We start from the raw sequence: 24,089 nt of genomic DNA on the forward strand, positions 1-24,089 counted from the left end.
GTGCCAAATTGAGACAACTCTCCATCAAAATAACTATTTATAAAAGTAAACCATTATAGGTCTATGTACGGCCTTCAGCACGTAGCATTGGCTCACACTGAACAACAACTTATAAAGGGCCCCAAAATAACTAGTGTAAAACCATTCAAACGGGAAAATGGGAAAAGCAAAAGTCTAATCTATATAAAAAAAAACAAGAAACACGATGAAATTACATGAACAAAGGACAACTATTGTACATCAGATTTCTGACTTAGAACAGTTGCAAATATTTGCAGCTGGATTAATCGTTTTAATGGTACGAAACATTCTCCCTTTTTCTGAAACATAAGTATAACATCACAACATAGAAAAACACACAATAAAATATCTATTCGGAAGGCTGAACTCTATCAAAAAATGTAAATACTTTTATTCATACAGCTGAAAAGATACAACAGAAAATGTGAATTTATGCTCCATAACCTGGAATATTTAGCAGCAATATCAGCACTGACAAGTAAGGGATACAGTTATCCCAGAGCTGAACTGGATCTGATGTGGAAACAAATACTTCTAAACCAGTTTCATGATGTCTTACCTGGCTCTTCTATTGGAGAGGTAAGTGATTTGATATTTATGTACCAAAAGATCGGTAGAAAGAAGAAAAAAGTTACAAGACATTTTACAAGTCAGACCTTGTTTTGGAAATTCTTTCTCCATGAAAATTTATTTTTAGTATTTATTAAAAAAAAAAATACATGCAGGCAGGTTTGAAGGGACTTCTATCATTAACCCTCAACTAATATACTGACTGAAAATTATTCAAACTAATCAAAAAAGACCTTTTTCCATAAGAAGGCACTGATTTATGAACCACATAGTCCCTTCAACAACAGATAACATAAGTTACATTTTTCTTATTGTATTTTGTTGGCAAAGTTTTGTGTGATGTCATCAGAAAACATGCTGGAAAAAAACCTAAGACAAATGTTAAAAGCATAAAAACAAATGTTTTCTCTGCCTTTTGATTAAATGTGATATTAACAAAAAATATGTTTGCAGAACTACTTGCTTTGAAATTGATTTTGTTAAATTAGAATAATAAAATAGGAATATAATAAGGACTTTATTTGACTTTCAGTTGTTTGACCTATTTAAGAATAATGTTTGTTTATATATTTCCAGGTTTTTAAAGATGCTGTAGATTTATACAAAGGTTTGTGAAATATTTTTTACAAGGTCTTTTGCATAATGGTAATAGTTAGATGAATAACAGGAAATTTGGTGTAAATATCAAGGAGCCAGCAAACTTACAATATAAGTTGACAACCAAGAACTCAGCATACTTTCTTTACAAATGATTGAAAGCCAACACCATATATATCAAGTCTTTATTCTGATTTTATTTCATGCAATGTTAGATTGACCATTTAGGTTGAACTTCATAATTTTTATAACTAATGAAATTGCTATCACATAATTAATGACAAATTAAATAGAATGACATGCCAGAATATATTGTAATTTTGTAATAAGTGATTCCACCATTATTCACATATTCTCTAATTAAAAGCTTCTTAATGTTAGAATTGTAAAATTGCTACTTAGACATATCTGCAATAGAAATATTGTCCAAATATATATATTACTAGAACACACCCGTGATATCGCGGGTCCGTGACTGAATTAAAGTATATAACTATGCGCAAGCCTTATTTTAGTAAAGTCATGCCGATTATAAGATACACAGTTTTCTCTGCTTTCAAATCTTTCTGTTTGAACCCGTCGAACTGGAACTTATCAATTATTGGTAATATTATTGCGAAGCCTATCTTAGTTTTCCACAGATTCATTTGCAAGTTACCTGTCGATTTAAACTTTTGTAAGTTCTATTGTCCCATCTAACAGATACAACAGGTATTGTTCTCTGTATAGTTTATTCACTGGGACCTTTAAATTTCTTCTAGGAGAAATATATCACTCATTGATTAATTTACCTGAACAAAAAATTTAACTGACAATGCTGGAAATACATGTACAAATAAGTCATTATAAAACTGCATATGATGTTGTATTTATTCAATCAATAACACATTTTCAATTTGTTTGATAGAAACACTGATTTAAAAATTAAAAGTTGATTTCTGATCAAATTTCAACATTTTACCTATTAAAATTTGCTATTTTTAGTCTGTTCACAAATAAAAACTTATAATGAAAATGTTCTAATAAAGGTCTTCATAAATGTATTCTTTATAACTGAAGAACCATGAAAAACATGCAGATTCTTTGAAACATAAATGCATGCAGTACTTAAAAAAAATCAGAAATAAACTTTTTATAATTAAATCAGTGCTTATATTGAACAGATTGAATATATATTATTGATATTGAATAAATACTGTATCACATGCAGTTTATGTGAGTTTATACATGTATTTCAATCAACATAGAAGATATTTTTTTGGTCAAGCAAATTAATCAATGAGTGATAGATTTCTCCTAGAAGAAATTTAAATGTCCAAGTGAATAAACTTCACCAAGAACAATAGCTATTGTATTGATTCAATGGGACAGGTAAACTTGCAAAAGTTTAAATACCTTGGTAAAGAGCAGACGACTCTGTGGAAAACTTTCATTTGCTTCGCAATAATTATTTGGAAAACAAAAGGTCCTGGAATGGAGTATTTTTTTTTATCAACAACATTGTTCTATATTAGTTATAAATAAAGTTGGATTCTTTGATTCGCTGTTTTACGTCATAAACCCCGCTAACAAATTGAAAACTGTACCTATACGCCTTATTTTTAGTCCAGATTTTTAGTATTCGTATTGTTATCTTAGAAAGTCTTACTGATTAAAATACTACAATAGGTATCAATTTGACAATATAGTAGTGTCAACCCTGTGATTATGATCCGTGTATATAGCATATTAATCCTGAATACACCGTTTGTTCGTGCGCCTGTCGGATGCGGAACGTCACGTACAGATAAGGTAATAGGTAACAGGTGAATATATATACTATTGGTATCGGTATCGGACTCGACCCGGAACTTCTTAATTATTGGCAATATTAATTACGTGGAAAATAAAAGGGCCTGGAGTGGTGTAATTTTTAATCTACACCTTTGTACTATATTACTTATATATAAAGTTGAATTCTTTGATTCGTCGTTTTTACGTGATGACGGCTGACAAATTGGACCTCGTAATTTTAGTATTATAGATAGTTCATGCCTTTGAAAATTGAGTATCATTTATAATTTCATTAAGTGATTTCACCTTTGTTATGAATTCTCTCCAAATTTAATTTTCTTACAGATGTGGAGAAAAAGTATAAAAAATTACTGAGTGAAGTTCCCTTTACTAATGAGAAAAAGTCAGATAACTCCAGCATCATCATTCATAACACTCTTGGATGGGAGAGGAAAGGAGTTATTGCCCTTGATAATAAGGGTCAAAGTGCATCTAAGAAACGTCGTGTCTCTTCTGACAGTGATCTTACGCAGATTGACAGTTTTGGTCAAACTTTAGGTAAATACCGGTAGTTACTTTTGATTTATACAATGATGACATATGCATGTAACAGATTATAAGAAAGGGAAATATAAAATTAATAGACAATAGACAATACTTTATTAATTAATTTCAGACACATTTATAGGAGTACAAGAAGACAATTAATGAAATGAATATTTTTTCATTTTTCATCTAAATAAAAAATGTTGAAAAATTAAAAAAAAACAAAAAAAGTCTTTTTTCAGTTAATAACATATAATCACTCAGTAAATTGCAATGTATGAAATGTTGCATCATTATTTTTTTTTAGAGAATTGTCTTCTGTATGTTGTAAATAAGGGGCTGATCCAGCCATTTTAAAAAGGGGGGGGGGGGGTTCCTAACCCAGGACAAAGGGGGGTTCCAACTTCATGTCCCCATTCAAATGCATATTGATTGTTAAAAAAAAAGGGCTTCTAACCCCCAAACCCCCCCTCTTGATCCGCACCTGTAAATAGTGTCTTCTATCAATTTAATCAATTCATTTTTTGGATGTCATTTACAAGTTGTGCTATCCTGATACAATTATATTGTATTCATAACTTGGAGAAATAATATATCCCTCCATAGGACACCTTGCCCCACTCTCACTATCATATTCCAATGTTTAGATAACTACAAAATATGGGTGAAAACCTTAATTTGGCAAATAATTTTGATTACTATTGATGTAGGGGGAGAATTACATTAATACAGATATAGAATATGATATATATTTCAGCTTTTATGGAAGTAGGAGGTTATGGATACACAGTGTATAAACCAATAGCTTGTCAACATCATACACATGCATTCAAAAAGGTAATAGTCAAAATACATCTGAGAATATTATATCACAGTAACATTCAATAAATAAGCTGCTTCACTGGTAGTTAGGCCATATTAGATAGGGGGCACATAATGATTCATTATGGAGATAAAAATGGTGTGAAAAATACGGGAACACATCATTTAAACTGAGCAGTTGCTTGGAAACATGCATAGATTTCCCATACTTTCATACTATGTCCACCTCTTTCAAAAAAATCTTCCCCTATTCAATATGGCTGAACTAACTGTGAAGTGGCCTATTCATGAATACATGCATTTCAGCTGTATATAAAAACCAGTTTGAAACATTCGGTAAGAGATTATGACATTTTATATCCTCATATTGACCCAGATATCAGCCTGCTACTTGTGCAAGTTATGGATAATCCTGCCATGAGAGCTTTAAATATCAGTGGTTAATAGAGGACTTGTTTTGGTGATGGGAAAGATCAGTTTCATTGTTCTTTTTACAACTTTAAAATAAAAAATACTTGTATAATTTTACATTTTTTTTTTATTTGTTGCTCTTTTGGTAGAATTTTATCTTATATTGATATCTTGGTTTAAATGAACATTCTTATCATGTGAGATCTGTCGTATTAAACCTAGCAAACGGATATGAACATAATTTAGGAGAAATTGAAGAATTCAAACATCAGCCACGACATGACATAATCTTTATACTGTGGACTCATTTGTTTTTGTTGGTACCAATTTTAGTGGATTGAGAAAGGTTTGCCTGTACCCATGAAATCCAAGAAAATTGGTATCAAACAAACATTAATGAATCCACAGTGTATATAATACACAACATATGTTTAATGTTTTCAGGGACAATTACATTGGTTGAAAAACAAGGTAGTTAGTGCAGCATTTGATTATGAAGGTAGAATGACACAGCTACATCTCCATGGTGTTGAAAGGTAATTATCTTGTCAGCCAGGTCCTTTTTATTCTACAGAATAACATTCTTGAATTTTTATGCCCCATTTATAGGAATTATGTTATCTGATCTGTGTGTGTGCCCGTTTGTCTGTTCATTCGTCCGTCTGTCTGTCCAGCTTCAGGTTAAAGTTTTTGGTCTAGGTAGTTTTTGATGAAGTTGAAGTCCAATCAACTTGAAACTTAGTACACATGTTCCCTATGATATGATCTTTCTAATTTAAATGCTTAATTAGAGTTTGTACCTTAATTTTACGGTCCACTGAACATAGAAAATGATAGTGCAAGTGGGACATCTGTTTAATATGGACACATTCTTGTTGCTATGCTACATCTTGTCAAACTAATCTGAAATTTGGGCTAACCAGAAGATTAAAATCTTTTGAAACATGACTGTGAACTATCTCACTTAACCTTGGGTATGATGAACTTGAAAGCATCAATTGCTGATTGAAAAAAATCCAAATTATTTTCAGTTTTATCATACCTGTCAACCTCTGAAAATGAAAAGTCAGGTCATGACCTGCATTGAGAAAAAAAATCTCAGGTCATAACGCGTACGACATTTTGCGGGCTCAATTGAAGAACAAAAATATGTTTACATATAATTTATATAGTCAATATGTATATAAAACAGTTAGAACATGTATACAAGTTTATTTCAGACTATTGTTATATTCCATAGTAGCAGACTTGGCATTCTTTAAAAGAACTGCACTTGGTTTCAGTTCATAGCAATGCAAATGTGTATTCATTTTACAAGAAAGAAGAGCACACAGTGTATCCTTATTAAGATCAGCCCTAAACTCTGTAGCTATTTTCTTTACTTAAGAAAATGCCCTCTCACTGTCTGCATTGCTGTTTGGCAAAACCAGTAATGTTTTAGCAAGTTTTGACAAAACAAAAAATCTTGGCTTGTTAAGAAAAATGTCATGCAACTTGGACATTTCTCCCCAAAATGTGCCAATGTCAGTTTCAAGTGCAAAGTGGAAGTTCATCTAATGGAGTCAACTGATAGTCACTGAACTCATCTTGTAGCTTGTTAAAAATATCGTTACGTAGCTCAGGTAAACAAGTCCTACATTTTGACTTTTGGTTACATTGAAAAAGACCGATAAAACCGAAGGTCGTATTACTTCTAAATACCGGAAACAATTCCGGTCAGAAATCCGGGTGAAACGGGTAATGTTAGAAATTCCCGGGACCCGCCGGGTAAAGAAAAACTCCCGGGTGAGAGGTGAAAATAACGGGTTTCACCCGCAAAAAACGGGTGAGTTGACAGGTATGGTTTTATATTGAAAAAGCTCTGAAATCATGATAATTGTAATTAGAAAAATTGAACCTAAACACAGTACAGAAACCATGCATGTCTTGAATACTTAGTCTCTGATGCAGTTGCGGATATCAGTTTTGTTTTATTTTTTATGCCCAACCTACAATAGTAGAGGGGCATAATGTTTTCTGGTCGGTGCGTCAGTTAGTCTGTAGGTTTGTCCGTCCGTCCGTCCGTCTGTTCGTTCGTCTGTCTGTTTCACTTCAGGTTAAAGCTTTTGGTCAAGTTAGTTTTTGATAAAGTTGAAGTCTAATCAACTTGAAACTTAGTATACATGTTCCCTGTGTTAAGATCATTCTAATTTTAATGCCAAATTAGAGAATTTATTCCAATTTCACGGTCCAGTGAACATAGAAAATGATAGTGCGAGTGGGGTATTCGTGTTCTGTGGACACATTCTTGTTTATTTATCAATGAAAACTAGAAATAAAAATTTACATATTTCAGAAATGCCATATCCAAAGATTACCATGGCAACCAGTTTGTTATATTTGATGACATTCCATTGTTCTGGGATGCATGGGATGTTATGGATTACCATCTTGAGACCAGGTACTATTCTGATATAATTAACCTTATTTTAATTATTGATAGTGACATTGAGAGGTACATTTACATAACATTATTTCAACACAATGCATAGTATAAAAAAACATGTCATACATAGGTAGTTTTTTTATTGTATTTTTTTTTTTCCTCAAAGAAATTGGAAATCTATTTATTCAGCTAAGAGAATTGATTTTGATTTTAAATACACGAACATTGACAATTTAGACACCATAAAGAAATTGGGTCACTCTAATCTACATTAAATGCATTTTATGTTTGCGGTTAAGTGTATTGCAGGTGGAAACCTTTGAACAACATAGTACTGATGACAGATATCATGCTTCAAGAATGTTATGGATGGTATATTCAAAAAAAAATTCATGAATGGGTCTTGTTAATATGTTTTTCAAATTAATATATTATGGACCACTTATGGGCGTTATGTTTCCTGGTCTGTGTGTCTGTTCTTTCGTGAGTTCATTCTTCTGTCTGTCCCGCTTTAGGTTAAAGTTTTTGGTTGAGGTAGTTTTTGATGAAGTTGAAGTCCAATCAACTTGAAACTTAGTACACATGTTCCCTATGATATGATCTTTCTAATTTAAATGCTCAATTAGAGTTAGTACCTCAATTTTACGGTCCACTGAACATAGAAAATGATAGTGCGGATGAGGCATCCGTGTACTATGGACACATTCTTGTTTTTTTCTCTTTTAAATTTGACAACATGCGTATATCTTTATTTTAGAAAACCAATCAACGAAAAACTGCAACATGTAAAGATTCTAGATGAAGGACCACTGAGAGCTTCATTGGAAGTTAGTATATTGTATTTTTATATGTACTTTGTAAAATTGAGAAAGGAAATGGTGAATATGACAAAGCGACAACCACCCAACCATAGAGCAAACAACAGCCGAAGGCAACCAATGGGTCTTCAATGCAGCGAGAATTCCCGCACCCGTAGGTGTCCTTCAGCTGGCCCCTAAAATATGCATAATAGTACAGTGATAATGGACGTCATACTAAACTCCGAATTATACACAAGAAACTAAAATTTAAAATCATACAAGACTAACAAAGGCCAGAGGCTCCTGACTTGGGACAGGCGCAAAATTGCGTTTACTTGAAGTTGATTTTAGTTATTTTTTATGGGGTAGGGGTGGGGATGAATCAATGCATTTGATGTTGCATACATTCAACATTTTGAATGAACACTGAGAAAAGAGACCTTTTATCAAACGAACAATGTTTTTATTGCTGTTATTTATATTGACAGTTGTTTGAAAATCTTCAAAAATAATTTAAAAAATTTTGACTTTCAGCTAAAAGTCAATTTAAGCATTGGTTTTTATAACCTCTTACAAATATTCCTTCAGATTCATGTCTACATCATTTAGATTTTGTCCCATTGATCCGATTGAGACCGTTGAGTTTTTCATCAATCAACTCCTTTAAGGGCATACGATACAGTTACAGGGAAGGCAGTGACGTTGCTAACGTAATTTGTTATTTTCGCGACGTCAAACTGTGACATATCGGGAAAAGATGCATTTTTCGACTGATTTTTATCATTCAAACTGATTTAATTTGAAAACGAGTTCATGGACCCCTATTTTTCAAAACGGCATTTTGTTTCATTTTACAGGGAGATTATGTGACCCAAATTTTATAAAACTGTAAATAGAGGATTTTTTTTAATTTGGATAAACATGTAGTAACAAATGACGTTTTTTCCTCAATTCATGAACATTTGATAAATATGAGTTATTTTTTAATAAAAAAATTGCATATTTTTTAGGATATTTTTAAAACACAGAAATTACCGATTATTTAACAAAAAACAGTTTGTGTTTATCTTTTATAACAAAAAAGTTATGTCTTTCTTTCGAAAAAGAAATTACGGCCACAAATCTGAATTTTGAGCAAATATACAAAATTTCGACCTCGTTTTACTCAAAAAGTAGCACATGAAGGTATATTTTTTATTACATATTTAATTTAATCAGGTAAAAAATAGCCTATATGCAAATATAGCTATAACATTAAATTTTCTTTGTTTTTATTTGTTTTCTAGTTTTCACTGAAGATAAGTGATAAAAGTTATATAAAACAGGTTATCACTTTGGATGCTGAGTCCCCTTACTTCAGATTTGACACAGAGGTTTGTAGAATTTAAGAAATATATTGGTTTTATGCTTCATGTTTTGCCTATACTTTGAATGTTTTAACATGTTAAATAAATTTGCAATTTTTTCTACCACAGTCTTAAACAGAACATTTTATATTTGTCAGCTGCTTAACAGTGATGAGTTGTTATGTGGGATACATTTGGATCTGTCAGACAAATCATGTTATTTTCTTTTTACTTATATTTACTAGTGGGAGTATACATGTACTGACGATGCATGCTTTCTTTTTTACCTGGTTTTGTAATTGAATACTACTATTGCAGTCTACACCTTTAACCACTAGCAAATGCCTTAAGCTAGTTAGTTTTTGGCAAAACTTTGTTAAGACACATAATAAAAACATCAGAACATTGTTCTTTTGACTAGAAGTTAGAAACAATTTTGTTGCCGACTCTGACTGTATTGGCAAATTGCCTTTGGAGGAAGAGTAGGTGTGCTTCAAGCTTTCATCATTGAATAAAACATTATAAAACATTGTTCATCAGTTCCTATGTGTCTCAAGTCTGTCATTATTGAAAAGTAGGCTCTATTGAAGAAATTTGTTCTGTTGATATTTCGATTTTATCCACCCACATGGGTAATTCAGAACTACCGAATTTCCTTAATTTGTGCAGTTTTCTTTTGATTGCATATTTACTGTTGATTCATTTATTTTCATGGGTATCAATTTTCGTAGTTTAACTTAAACTTGCATATTTGTGGATATTTAATTTCGTGGTTTTGGCAAAGTCTGCACACATTTTTTCCGAAATTTGTAATTACTTGAACACTTAAATTCGTGGTTCCCCTGTTCTTACCAAATCCACAAAAATTAGTATCCAACAAATATTAATGAATCCACAGTAAATTCTTATTAGAACATAGCGATCTTTGCTTTATTTTTTTTCATTGGTACATGTTTAGTTTAAACATATTTGTTTATAGTGGATTGGGAAACAAGCTTTACAACTTATATTAATCCCTTTCCACTTTGCGGGTGCGAGTGCTGCCTTGTAGCGGCATTAGCCTACCCTTTTTCGAAATCTACAAGGGTGTCTTTAACGTGCAAGAGATATGGCTCTCTCTTAACACGGGCCAGCCATTTATCGTCCCCGTCCGACGGACTATCATCCTTTCCTCAAGACCATACTCGCAAATGGTGTCAAGGGAGAGCCGAAAATTGAGTTCCTGAAATTTTCATCCCAAACGGTAATCGAACCAGGAACCTTTGTGTTAGTAGTCCGATGCACTAACCACTACACCACGGCTCTGGTACATGTGTTTTATCTATTATTTTATAGGTCACATGGCATGAAAATAGAAAATTCCTTAAGGTAGAATTCCCAACATCAATTCACTCTTTGCAAGCTTCATATGATATACAGTATGGCCACCTACAGAGAACCAATCATAACAATACATCATGGGATTCGGCTCAGTTTGAGGTATGTGTTTGAACATTCACAATGTAAATAGAAATAAGATGTGGTATGAGTGCCAATGAGACAACTCTCCATCCAAGTCACAATTTGTAAAAGTAAACCGTTATAGGTGAAAGTGAGGTCTTCGACACAGAGCCTTGACTCACATAGATCAGTAAGCTATAAAGGGCTACAAAAATATTTAGTGTAAAACTATTCAAACAGGAAAACCAAATTCTAATCTGTATAAAAAACGAGAAACCAAAAACATTTATGAACCACAACTACAAACAACAACTTCTGTTTTTTTGTCCCCTTTTGTTATATTTCTCATGTCTTTTCTAATATTTGGCTCCTAACATTCTTGATAGTTAAGTTCAGAGGTGTACAGAGCTGTTTAAAATATTTATTTTCATGCACAATGTTTTCCTGATACATTTTTAGTTGCAAAAAGTACTTAAAATTATTTATAATTTTTTGTGATTATACTATTCTGTCAATCAGTTCTTGTCACGGATAGCAAAAAATTGAGATAAGGACCTGGAAAAAATATCTGTATATTGTAATCATCAATTTAGGTGGTACCAAACACCTTGACTAAAATCAATTTGGCTTGTTTGATTTTCATTAAATTTTGACAGAATATTTGCTATGGCCCTTTCACAAAATAATGAAAATAGCAAAAAACTTGGAGCCATACACTTTATCAGAAAATTTTCATTGAATATATATCGGATTGACTAGCAAATATTTTAATCATTAACAAGCTAAGTATATCTTTAACAATAGAAGGTGATTAAAAGGATCAGCTGATTTTTAAAGAGTTATCTCCCTGTAGTGTTCTATACCATCTTGAATTATGTTTATCTCATTTAAATAATTTCCAGGTCTGTGGACATAAATGGGCTGATATATCAGAGCATGGTTATGGACTGGCATTGATGAATGATTGTAAATATGGTTACTCTTGTTTTGACAACGTTCTTAGACTTTCTCTGTAAGTTGTATTGCATAGCAACTCATACAGAAGTGCATCTTCAGAATTTAGAATACCAAAGATAAAAATAATTGAAATATTAAAAAAGATATTAACGAATTAATTTCAATCGCAAAATAGTTAAATTTCTAGAAAATTCCTTACTTACTGAAATTCATAAACATATCCCAGATTTAAACATTCACTTCATTATCATTAATGTAAATTCCACATTATTCATGGGGTACTAATGTTCATATTGTGGGTAATCATAAAAGTGAACCACAATTTAAAATGTTTAATCGCAAATCTCAAGCAAGTAGCATGATATAAAAATTATCACAAAAAAAGATCAAACGAAAATGCACAAAATAGCGATAAAAAGAAATTAATGTAAATTCAGAAATTATTGGGTGCATTTATTATTGCAATTTTGTCAATTTAAACTTAAATGCGATTTTAATTTTTACGACTTAAAAAAGAATCCTGTTTATTTTAAATAAAATATTTCAAAATGCGAATTTAAATTATTGCATTTACAACTCGGTTGCATTTTTCGCAATAATTTCTGAATTTACAGTACCAAGGATACCAATCAAGGGAATCGCTTAATTTTATCAGTTTGCATTCATCTTCTTTAATAATTAGAAAAAACACTCCATATTTAAAAACATACTTGGGGTTCATGGAAAGTCTTCCAATCTAGCAGTGCGGTGTGAATTGGGCACTTTACCCATTAGCATTAAATGTTATCAACTTATGTTTAAATATTATGAGCATTTCAGTGATATTGGTGAACGGTCTGGTGGTCCGCATGAAATTCTCAAGGCTGCTTTTGAAGTGGACAAAACTCTCACAAATAGAGAAAATTCCTGGTCTTATAAACTATCTGAATTAATGAAATATATTGGAATACTCTTAAACAAGCATTGTAATAGTAATTTTAAACAGAAACTAGAAGATTTCTACAAAAATAAAATTATTTTTGAACTTTCTAAGATAAAAGATGGAAACTGTGGTTAACTTTTATTTTTTAGTAAAATTTATACTAAATTAAAACAACAAGAATATTTAAATTTTAATATTCCTAAATACCTTAGAAAAAAACTCACTAAATTAAGAATAAGTGCACACTCATTAGCAATAGAAACTGGGAGGTACGCAAGACCAAAAATACCATCTAATGAGAGATTTTGTAAATTTTGCACAGAAAAAAATGAATGAGATCCTTTTCTTGATTGAATGTCCGCAATATAAAAAAATTAGATCTAAATATAAAATTAATGATATTAATTCAAATAATTTGGATGAAAATTTACCAAAATGTTAAATCCTATGTCTGAAAAGGAATTAAAATCTATTTGTATGTATATTGAAGAAGCTCTTGATTTGAGAGACCGCCATACCGTTTCATCAAATAATAATCTTTTACAGTAGTTTGTGTGCATATACATATATATATATATATATATAAATATCTTATATTGTGTGTTTTAAGTAAATATTTTTTTATATGAAAATCTATAATAATACTGAAATATAAGTCTATGGTATCAATATCAGTCTATAATGTATTTGTATACATAGAATTGGCTCATGACTTGTTACATGAATCTTTATTTCATTTATATGTTGTTTTAATATTATAACTGTCTGTATTTGGATCATGCCTCTATTGTGCTCTTTCCAATAAAATATTGAATTGAAATAATAATTGCCACAGCCTATAAAATGAAAAATATCTTGATTTTTCAAATGACAGAGCAACAAGCTCTTACATGAATACAGAATCCAGTGGTTTTATGTCAGGGAATTATCCTTGGTAGGAGTGAAATAGTCAATAAGATATTTACATAAATATTTTTTTTCTTGGGTGTATTTTTGTGTTAGAAATAATGACTCTATTTTTTTCCAAATAGAAATTTATATTTGTTTACAAAATTTACATTGTTATCTAGTGTCTGCATTCATTAAACCTGTTTTCCCTTTGAATGCAACTCTTATTAAAACCTAAAATAACCTGGTATTTCCTCTAGGTTGAGATCACCAAAAGCTCCAGATGAGACAGCTGACATGGGAGTCCATCAGTTTACATATGCTGTAATGCCACACAAAGGTATGTATAATATGTTTAAACTTCTCAATAGTACTAGGTCACATCTCTACAGAAACTGAAACCACAACAACATGTATTCTTCAGTATTGAAGCCTTGTTGACTCAAAAGAAGAAGAAAACCTATACTAACAGATACCATTGTGATAAATTTTATCTTTCAAGATTTTCATAAACTTATTTATGTATCAAGAGAGAATCCCAATCAAACAATAATTGTAATACATACCTTTAATACCTATGCCAGTATTATGGGAAAGAAAAAATACAGGGATGTAAAAACATTTTTGTTTGTCAAAAACACATTTTATTCCATTACAGATTGCAAGAGCCTGATATCAAAATGAACTGTATACAGTTATTTAAATGAAATGTTTCTCTTAAACAGAAATAGGACACTAGGAGATGCTATGTTAGACCATATTGATTTTACTAAAATGTCTTTCTTTTTTTCACTTTTTCTTTATTTATTTAGTAAAATGGTTGATGGCAGGATAATTATACCCCACGCAATGAGTTGCGGAGGGTATATTGTTTTTGACCCGTCCGTCAGTCCGTCCATCTGTCAGTTCTGTTTCTTGTCATCGCATCTCCTCTCAAACCACACAACAGAATTTCGCGAAACCTTTTCAGATAATAAGGACATACTATGCAGTTGTGCATATCGACGTGAAATCGCGATTCAATTTTTTTTCTAGGAGTTACACCCCTTTGAGCTTATTAGGGCCCCGCCGAAAAGGCGGGTCGCCCTATAGTGATCAGTCTGTCCGTCCGTCCGTCCGTCCGTCTGTCCGTCCGTCTGTCCATCCGTCCGTCTGTCCGTCCGTCCGTAACACTTTCGTGTCCGCTCCATATCTAGAGAACCATAATGATTTCATACTTTATACTTTACATGTATATTAACCACCACCAGAGGGTGTGTCATGATGTATGTACAACTTCCTAGGTCAAAGGTCAAGGTCAAAAACTTTGGTTTCAGTTGACAACCCTGTGTTCTTTGGTGAAGATCGTGTCTGCTCCATATCTAGATAACCGTTATGATTTTATACTTAATACTTAACATGATTATTAACCAACACCCAAGGGTGTGTCATGATGTATGTACAACTTCCTAGGTCAAAGGTCAAGGTCAAAACCTTTGGTTTCAGTTGACAACCCCGTGTCCTGTGGTGAAGATCGTGTCCACTCCATATCTAGATAACCGTTATGATTTCAAAGTTTATACTTGTCATCCATTTTAACCACCACCAGAGGGCGTGTCATGATGTATGTACAACTTCCTAGGTCAAAGGTCAACGTCAAAAAAACTTTGGTTTCAGTTGACAACCCTGTGTTCTGTTGTGAAGATTGTGTCCGCTCTATATCTTGAGAACCATTATGATTTCAAATATTATACTTGACATCCATTTTAACCAACACCAGAGGGTGTGTCATGATGTATGTACCACTTCCTAGGTCAAAGGTCTGTCTGTCTGTTGGTCTGTCCATCGCTAACAAAATTTGATCCACACTATATTTTGAGAGGACAGCTGTTATTATTTCATACTTTATACCTGACAAACATTTTCAACTTAACATATATATTAAATGTGTCATAATGTATGCATCCTAGGTCAAAGGTCAGTCCGTTGGTCTGTCCATCCGTTCGTTGTTCTTAACAAATTGTGTCCGCTTTACCTCTCGAGAACCGTTAATATTTCATACTTTATACTTGGTGGGTCATAATATATTGAAGGCATAATTCTAAAAATATGTGACAAATATCAATTGGGCAGCATCTTTAAACATTGTTCAAACATCAATCCATATATCCAGAAGTCACCTTAGAGTAGTCAACAATGAGTTCACATCATGCAGTCATATCACTATTATACTATGAAAGTAAGTTGAGAATATTTATCAGTTTTAACTTAAATCTTAGATTAAAATCACATGTGAGACTATGTAATAACTTCCAAATAATGCTTCATATCAGATTATCCATACAACTTATTTACCCCACATTATTGACAGCGGGGCCCAAAGAGATGGCTCCCATCTCAATGAAATCTAGTTTACTTTAATGTACTACTGCAACAGTTTGTCATCGCAACTCCTCTCAAACCACACAACAGAATTTCACGAAACCTTTTCAGATAATAAGGACATACTATGTAGTTGTGCATATCGACGGGAAATTGCAATTCAATTTTTTTTCTAGGAGTTACACCCCTTTGAGCTTATTTACTTTAATGTACTACTGCAACAGTTTGTCATCGCAACTCCTCTCTAACCACACAACAGAATTTCACGAAATCTTTTCAGATACTAAGGACATACTATGTAGTTGTGCATATCGACAAGAAATTGCGATTCAATTTTTTTTCTAGGAGTATAGCCCCTTTGAGCTTATTTACTTTAATGTACTACTGCAACAGTTTGTCATCACAACTACTCTCAAACCACACAACAGAATATCACGAAACTTTTTCAGATAATAAGGACATACTATGTAGTTGTGCATATCGACGGGAAATTGCGATTCAATTTTTTTTCTAGGAGTTACGCCCCTTTGAACTCATTTACTTTAATGTACTACTACAACAGTTTGTCATCGCAACTCCTCTCAAACCACACAACAGAATTTCACGAAACCTTTTCAGATAATAAGGACATACTATGTAGTTGTGCATATCGACGGGAAATTGCGATTCAATTTTTTTTCTAGGAGTTACACCCCTTTGAGCTTATTTACTTTAATGTACTACTGCAACAGTTTGTCATCGCAACTCCTCTCAAACCACACAACAGAATTTCACGAAACCTTTTCAGATAATAAGGACATACTATGTAGTTGTGCATATCGACGGGAAATTGCGATTCAATTTTTTTTCTAGGAGTTACACCCCTTTGAGCTTATTTACTTTAATGTACTACTGCAACAGTTTGTCATCGCAACTCCTCTCTAACCACACAACAGAATTTCACAAAATCTTTTCAGATAATAAGGACATACTATGTAGTTGTGCATATCGACAAGAAATTGCGATTCAATTTTTTTTCTAGGAGTTAAGCCACTTTGAGCTTATTTACTTTAATGTACTACTGCAACAGTTTGTCATCGCAACTTCTCTCAAACCACACAACAGAATTTCACGAAACCTTTTCAGATAATAAGGACATACTATGTAGTTGTGCATATCGACAAGAAATTGCGATTCAATTTTTTTTCTAGGAGTTAAGCCCCTTTGAACTCATTTACTTTAATGTACTACTGCAACAGTTTGTCATCGCAACTCCTCTTAAACCACACAACAGAATTTCACGAAATCTTTTCCGATAATAAGGACAGACTTTGTTGTTGTGCATATCGACGGGAAATTGCGATTCAATTTTTTTTCTAGGAGTTACACCCCTTTGAACTTATTTACTTTAATGTACTACTGCAACAGTTTGTCATCGCAACTTCTCTCAAACCACTCAACAGAATTTCAGGAAACTTTGTAGATAATAAGGACATACTACGTAGATGTGCATATCGACGGGAAACTACCATTCATTTTTAGCTCACCTGGCCCGAAGGGCCAAGTGAGCTTTTCTCATCACTTGGCGTCCGTCGTCCGTCGTCGTCCGTCGTCGTCGTCGTCCGTCGTCGTTAACTTTTACAAAAATCTTCTCCTCTGAAACTACTGGGCCAAATCAAACCAAACTTGGCCACAATCATCATTGGGGTATCTAGTTTAAAAAATGTGTGGGGTGACCCGGTCAACCAACCAAGATGGCCGCCACAGCTAAAAATAGAACATAGGGGTAAAATGCAGTTTTTGGCTTATAACTCAAAAACCAAAGCATTTAGAGCAAATCTGACATGGGGTAAACATGTTTATCAGGTCAAGATCTATCTGCCCCAAAATTTTCAGATGAATCGGTCAATCGGTTGTTGGGTTGCTGCCCCTGAATTGGTAATTTTGAAGAAATTTTGCTGTTTTTGGTTATTATCTTGAATATTATTATAGTTAGAGATAAACTGTAAACAGCAATAATGTTCAGCAAAGTAAGATCTACAAATAAGTCAACATGACCAAAATGGTCAGTAGACCTGTTTAGGAGTTATTGCCCTTTATAGTCAATTTTTAACCATTTTTCGTTAATTAAAGTAATCTTTTACAAAAATCTTCTCCTCTGAAACTACTTGGCCAAATTAATCCAAACTTGGCCACAATCATCTTTGGGGTATCTAGTTTAAAAAATGTGTGGCGTGACCTGGTCAACCAACCAAGATGGCCGCCACCGCTAAAAATAGAACATAGGGGTAAAATGCAGTTTTTGGCTTATAACTCAAAAACCAAAACATTTTGAGGAAATCTGACATGGGATAAAAATGTTGATCAGGTCAAGATCTATCTGCCCTGAAATTTTCAGATGAATCGGTCAATCGGTTGTTGGGTTGCTGCCCCTGAATTGGTAATTTTGAGGAAATTTTGCTGTTTTTGGTTATTATCTTGAATATTATTATAGATAGAGATAAATTGTAAACAGCAATAATGTTCAGCAAAGTAAGATCTACAAATAAGTCAACATGACCAAAATTGTCATTTGACCCCTTTAGGAGTTATTGCCCTTTTTAGTCAATCTTTAACCATTTTTCATAAATCTAAGTAATCTTTTACAAAATCTCCACTGAAACTACTAGGCCACAATCATCTTTGGGGTATCTAGTTTGAAAAATGTGTCTGATGACCTGGCCATTCAACCAAGATGGCCGCCACGGCTAAAAAAATAGAACATAGGGGTAAAATGCAGTTTTTTGCTTATAACTATGAAACCAAAGCATCTAGAGCAAATCTGACAAGAAGGTAAATTGTTAATCAAGTCAATATCTATCTGCCCTGAATTTTTCAGATCAATTGGTAATTTTTAAAGAAATTTTGCCGTTTTTGGTTATCTTGAATACTATTATAGATAGCGATAAACTGTAAACAGCAATACTGTTCAGCAAAGTAAGATCTACAAATAAGTCAACATGACCTAAATGGTCAATTGACCCCTTAAGGAGTTATTGCCCTTTATAGTCAATTTTTTACAATTTTCATTAATTTGGTAAATTTATGTAAATTTTTACCAAATATAGTTCTCTGTTACTAATGGGCAAAGTTCATGATAGATATAATTGTAAGAAGCAAAATTTTTCAGTAAAGTAAGAACTTCAAACACATCACCATCACCAAAATACAATTTTGTCATGAATCCATTTGTGTCCTTTGTTTAATATGCACATAGACCAAGGTGAGCGACACAGGCTCTTTAGAGCCTCTAGTTTTTTTAGGAGTTACACCCCTTTGAACTTATTTGCTTCAATGTACTTCTGCAACAGTTTGTCATCTCAACTCCTCTGAAACCACACAACAGAATTTCATGAAATTTTGTAGATAATAAGGACATACTATTTAGTAGTGTTGTCAAATCGTACACTTTTTCCTAACCGGTTACTCGGATAATCGTTCGACCGATTAACTGGTTAACCGGTAGTTTACGTTGGTGTTTGAAAGCCTTATCAATAGTACCCAAAACATAGATATGTATAGGTGTTAATTTGACAACCTTTCATCCAAGTCAAAAATTTACGTGTATGATATTTTTTCTGGCGCAATTTGACTTTTAATTTTCGAATACACCGTATCAACTTTATATATAACGATTGTACCAACTTCAGATTGAAAAGTAAAAAAAAAACTTCTTGATCTCGAGGAATATGAATATGTCTGAAACCGATTATTCTTTCATTTTATCTTGCTGTCTCTGAAAATAATGTAGAGTGTCTCAATTAGAAATGATTAATTATTAAATAAAAGAAGATGTGGTACAATTACCAATGAGACAATTCACAACAAGAGACCAAAATGACACAGAAATGAACAACTATAGGTCACCGTACGACCTGTTTCTTTACTTTGTTTGCTTGTCTCTTTAAGTAATGTTACTCGTACTATCACGTATACATTGAGTACATTCACATTGGTTGCATTTCACAATTTTTGAGAAAGCATTTCGTTTAAAAAAAAGACTAAGCCTAGCACTACGGAGGTTATACATTTAGATGTATGTTTACACAATATTAGATCAAAAACGAAATAATGAAGTAATTAGTAAATTTCAATCACATCGCTGATTTAGAGTTACTGTTAAAAAAACATGTATACTAATTATGTATCTTTAAGATCCTGCTCGAGCTCTAATTAATTTTAAGTTTTTAGAATTAACAAAAGCATTCAATATACTGAACAATTGATCTGTCAAATTAATTACCACGACAACATATTTCAAATAAAACATAACTATTTATTGATAATACACATTAATATCAAATCTTTCAAAACTTTAAAAAAGTCCGGTTAACTGGTTAGCGTTTTTGGTATTCGGTATTCGGTCGTTCGACCGGTTAATCGGTTAATCGTTGACAACACTACTATTTAGATGTGCATATTGGCAGGAAATTAATTTTTCTTATACAATTTTTTTTTCTTACACTTATTTAATTTCTCAAATGACAATGTGGGGACGTGGGGTATGTAAGCGTGCATACTAAGGTTCTTTAATTTGTTCTGTTTTGTAGAAAGTTTTCAGGAGGCTGGTGTAATACAGCAAGCTTATGACTTGAACTGTCCTCTATTTACAACAGAAGTTCAGGGAGAAGTTTCATCAACGTCACAGTCATATTTCAAAGTGGATAATTCACAAATTATATTGGAGACTGTAAAAATGGTTGGTTATTAAACTATGTATAAATTTAAAAATAATAGATAGGGTATGGATAGGATTGAGGCAATTCTCCAGCAAAAACCAACACACATGTTGACAACCATTAATCATTATACTGCCTTCAACAATGATCAAATCCTATAGTCAGCCATGAAAGCCCCGAAATGCCACATGTAAAATATAGACTCCTGACTTTGGACACTTACAGAATGAGGCCTTTATGCCCCTTTCAAGCATACAGGAGTTTTATGGTTCATTATTTAATTTGGAGCAAAAACTTCTTAAACTTAAAGGATGTAGCTGCAGTTAGATTTATACTGGAATTGTAGAATCATTCAACAATATTGCACTTCCTCTTTTATAAAAAAGATTTGCTTCCAAAATAAAAACTTTGAAGACAGATATGAAATCTCGTCAGACAAACTTGAAAGTTCTTACACTGATAAGGAGTACACATTGCCATCAGCATTTTAATTTTTGAATTCAACATTTTTACTTAAAATGTACAAACAATGTTAATCAGTTTACTTACACCTTAAAAAGTGAATAAGGCCAAATAAAACATGAAGTTGCAGATAGTTTATTTTTAATTAAGAATTCAATAAACTGTACAAATTTTATGGGCATTCTAAATTATAACTTTTTTTTGTAAAAGTGCATCTGGTTTAAATTGTTCTATTTTACATGCAAGCTCATTCAAAAGACTCTTGATAAAATAGATAATTCTGATTTAGTGTGAAGATCAAACTAAGGACAAGACTCTTGTACTGAGATTGTATGAGTCCTATGGTGGAAAAGGGAAAGCAGTACTCTCATCTTCATTACCAGTCAAAACAGCCCAGAGGTAAGTATTGATATATATATATAGGTTTGAATGTAGTTTCCAATTTAGACTTGTTTATATTTTTTCATTTGGGCTTGTATCATATTTTCCCTCCGGTTTATATGATCCGTTCATCCTATATTGACTCTTAGAATTCAAGAGTCTATCTGAAATTGAGGGTAAATTAAATATGGCCTTCCCAAGAATGTTTCGATCCCTAACATCACTGAAGAGACATATATTGTCGAAATCTAGGTCTGATGTACCAATTTTTTTTTTTTTAAATATTGACACCTTGTGTTTGTGGCATAACATCTTGGTCACAAGTTTATCTTTTTCTGTTTAGTATTAGATTTATATTAAGATCCATTTTGTTACATCTCATGATCAATTTTATTTGGCAATCGCCAATGGCAGTCAGCAGGGTTTAAGAACATCAGGTGTTCGACCTGTTAGTCAGATGCGTTTTCGTTTAAATATACTTTTTCAGTTTTTTTGGTCTTTTTTTGATAAAATATCTTTTTGAAACAAAGTCTAAAAAAAGTTTCATCCAAGTTCATTCAACAGACTTGTTTAACATATCTTGTTAGCCACAGAGGATTTACTTAACAAGTGAAAACTTGAATTAAGATAAAAAATTGAAAAAATTTGGATCATATTTAGACCTTAAATTCATCATTTTCATTTTTTATTACTTCACTTCATGCCTTTTTTACTTTCAGATGTAATGCATTGGAAGAGATTATAGAAGATACACATAAATCAGTGGCAAGGATAGAGGGAGACATTCATCTGTCATTCCAACCATTTGAAATCATAACTATAATGGTAGAGTTTAGTCTTTGAGTTAAAATGTTTTTGCTTGTCTTGAATTTTTATAGATCCTTGGGACTAGTTGTCTACATAAACAGATTAGAAAGATGTTCTATTAGAGTTAAGATTTACGCAATATTTGGAGGAAATTTTGTTCATGGCCATATGCATTATGTTTGAAATCAATAAAAAGTTGCTTACAAATTGCATTTTGATCATTTTGTTTTTATAAATTTTGCAAGTATTAAATAAAATCATTGTTGTAAGGTGATTTAAATCCTAAAAAGCATTAGCTTCTTATTTCAGGTTTACATATGTTCTATTTTGAAGTTAAACATGAAAATGGAATAAAAATTGAGGACACAAAATATCAGATAATTACATAATATTGTGTATTTATTTCTTGAACATGTTTTGACATTCTGAATGCTGAATGCTGTAATCATTAGGTACAGAGAGTTGAAATTCCAGTTTATTACACTGATTTTTATAAGGATTTGTTTACAAATTAATATACTTCAAGTTCATGTCAAATAAAAATAGTTTCTTAAGAGAATTTTCCCTTGATGCAAAAATATACTTTAAGTTGAGTTCAAAATTTAAAAATATTAATTTCAATGTACATTTAAATCTATAGGCGCATTTATGATTGTGACTTCCAAATCAAGCACACCAAGGAAAATATACCATGCCTTGGTTGTGAATATCAAAACATGTTGATGTAATAAGTAATTCATATCTGCAATCCTTTAAAGTTTTCAGTCCACTACTACTTTGTCATATTGCATAAAGTGAGGAAAATTATCAAAACAGTTTTTACCCGCAAAAGAGTCCATTTAATCATATATCTAGTGAAGATATTGTATGTATTTAGAGGTTTTCTCATGACATGCAAATTTACTTCAGAAAAAACTGAAAAAAGAGGGACACTGAATAGTTAATATCTTTTGTCAGGATGATCAGTTCCTTTCATACACACATTTGGGGATTGGGGATGGTGTTCAGGGGGCTGGACCTCCTTTTTTTTTATGACCAATGCATTTGAATGGGGATAAAATGTTGAATTACCCCCTTTCTTCTAGGTTGGGAGCCCCTTCTTCCCGGTAAAAATGATATTACAGTAGTCTAAATGATTGAGTGGTTGCCTATGACTTGATAGAACAAATAAAGGATGGCAGTAGTTTACTGATGGTCAAATTTGAAAATCAATGAGGAAGAAACAAATGAAGGTAACAAACAGAAATTGTGGGAATCAACATAAAAGGTGTCTGGTTCTATTCATTCATTACCCACTTTAATAATACACACTCAGTAAAAAAATCACAAATAGGAATATGACACAATAAAACAACAGGAAAGAACGGAAATGATCACTATAAGCACATGATAAAACACAAAGCGAAGAAACAGTATTTTGCTGTCTTATTTTTAGTGCCTTTGCTCAGTTACCTTAACATATATATGCATTATACAATTGTTATAATTTATCAAAATAACCATGTAGCTATTTTCAAAAAATTGATGAAAAATTTAAAGTCATTGCCCTCAACTGAAACTATTTGCAATTCATGGATTTAATTTAAATTGCTTATTTTTCAAAATATATTTGATTTGGTATCTAATGGTTCAGCAATTTATAGTATTTGTTTAGTAATACAGAAATTTTAAGACAATATTTACAAATATTTAAATAGTTATCAAAGGTACCAGGATTATAATTTTAATTATAATAAAAACTTTAATATTATGTATCTTTATTAATTGAATAAATGCACTCTGTAAAACTTATTTTTTTCTTTTCTTCCTTTCCTGATGTCTTGTTCACAGGGTATTCTAACAGAAATCTGTTTTAACTATAAC

At 32.2% G+C, this 24,089-nt stretch overlaps 1 protein-coding gene across 1 annotated transcript in view; it reads left to right on the forward strand.

Annotated features, from left to right (window-relative positions):
• LOC134687250 (alpha-mannosidase 2C1-like) overlaps window positions 1–22,453 on the forward strand; it is a 56,425-nt gene extending 33,972 nt beyond the window's left edge. The window contains exons 17-30 of the mRNA XM_063547389.1: window positions 424–600; window positions 1,168–1,198; window positions 3,307–3,519; window positions 4,265–4,344; window positions 5,185–5,276; window positions 7,076–7,180; window positions 7,923–7,992; window positions 9,252–9,338; window positions 10,647–10,790; window positions 11,654–11,763; window positions 13,779–13,858; window positions 20,448–20,596; window positions 21,328–21,437; window positions 22,139–22,453. Of these exons, the coding sequence (XP_063403459.1) occupies window positions 424–600; window positions 1,168–1,198; window positions 3,307–3,519; window positions 4,265–4,344; window positions 5,185–5,276; window positions 7,076–7,180; window positions 7,923–7,992; window positions 9,252–9,338; window positions 10,647–10,790; window positions 11,654–11,763; window positions 13,779–13,858; window positions 20,448–20,596; window positions 21,328–21,437; window positions 22,139–22,262 (1,572 nt within the window). The 3' untranslated portion in view covers window positions 22,263–22,453. The remainder of the gene's footprint in view (window positions 1–423; window positions 601–1,167; window positions 1,199–3,306; window positions 3,520–4,264; window positions 4,345–5,184; window positions 5,277–7,075; window positions 7,181–7,922; window positions 7,993–9,251; window positions 9,339–10,646; window positions 10,791–11,653; window positions 11,764–13,778; window positions 13,859–20,447; window positions 20,597–21,327; window positions 21,438–22,138) is intronic.
• The last annotated feature ends 1,636 nt before the right edge of the window (window positions 22,454–24,089 follow it).

This window comes from Mytilus trossulus, chromosome 10 (genome assembly GCF_036588685.1).
Source record: "Mytilus trossulus isolate FHL-02 chromosome 10, PNRI_Mtr1.1.1.hap1, whole genome shotgun sequence".
NCBI classification, from domain to species: Eukaryota; Metazoa; Mollusca; class Bivalvia; order Mytilida; family Mytilidae; genus Mytilus; species Mytilus trossulus.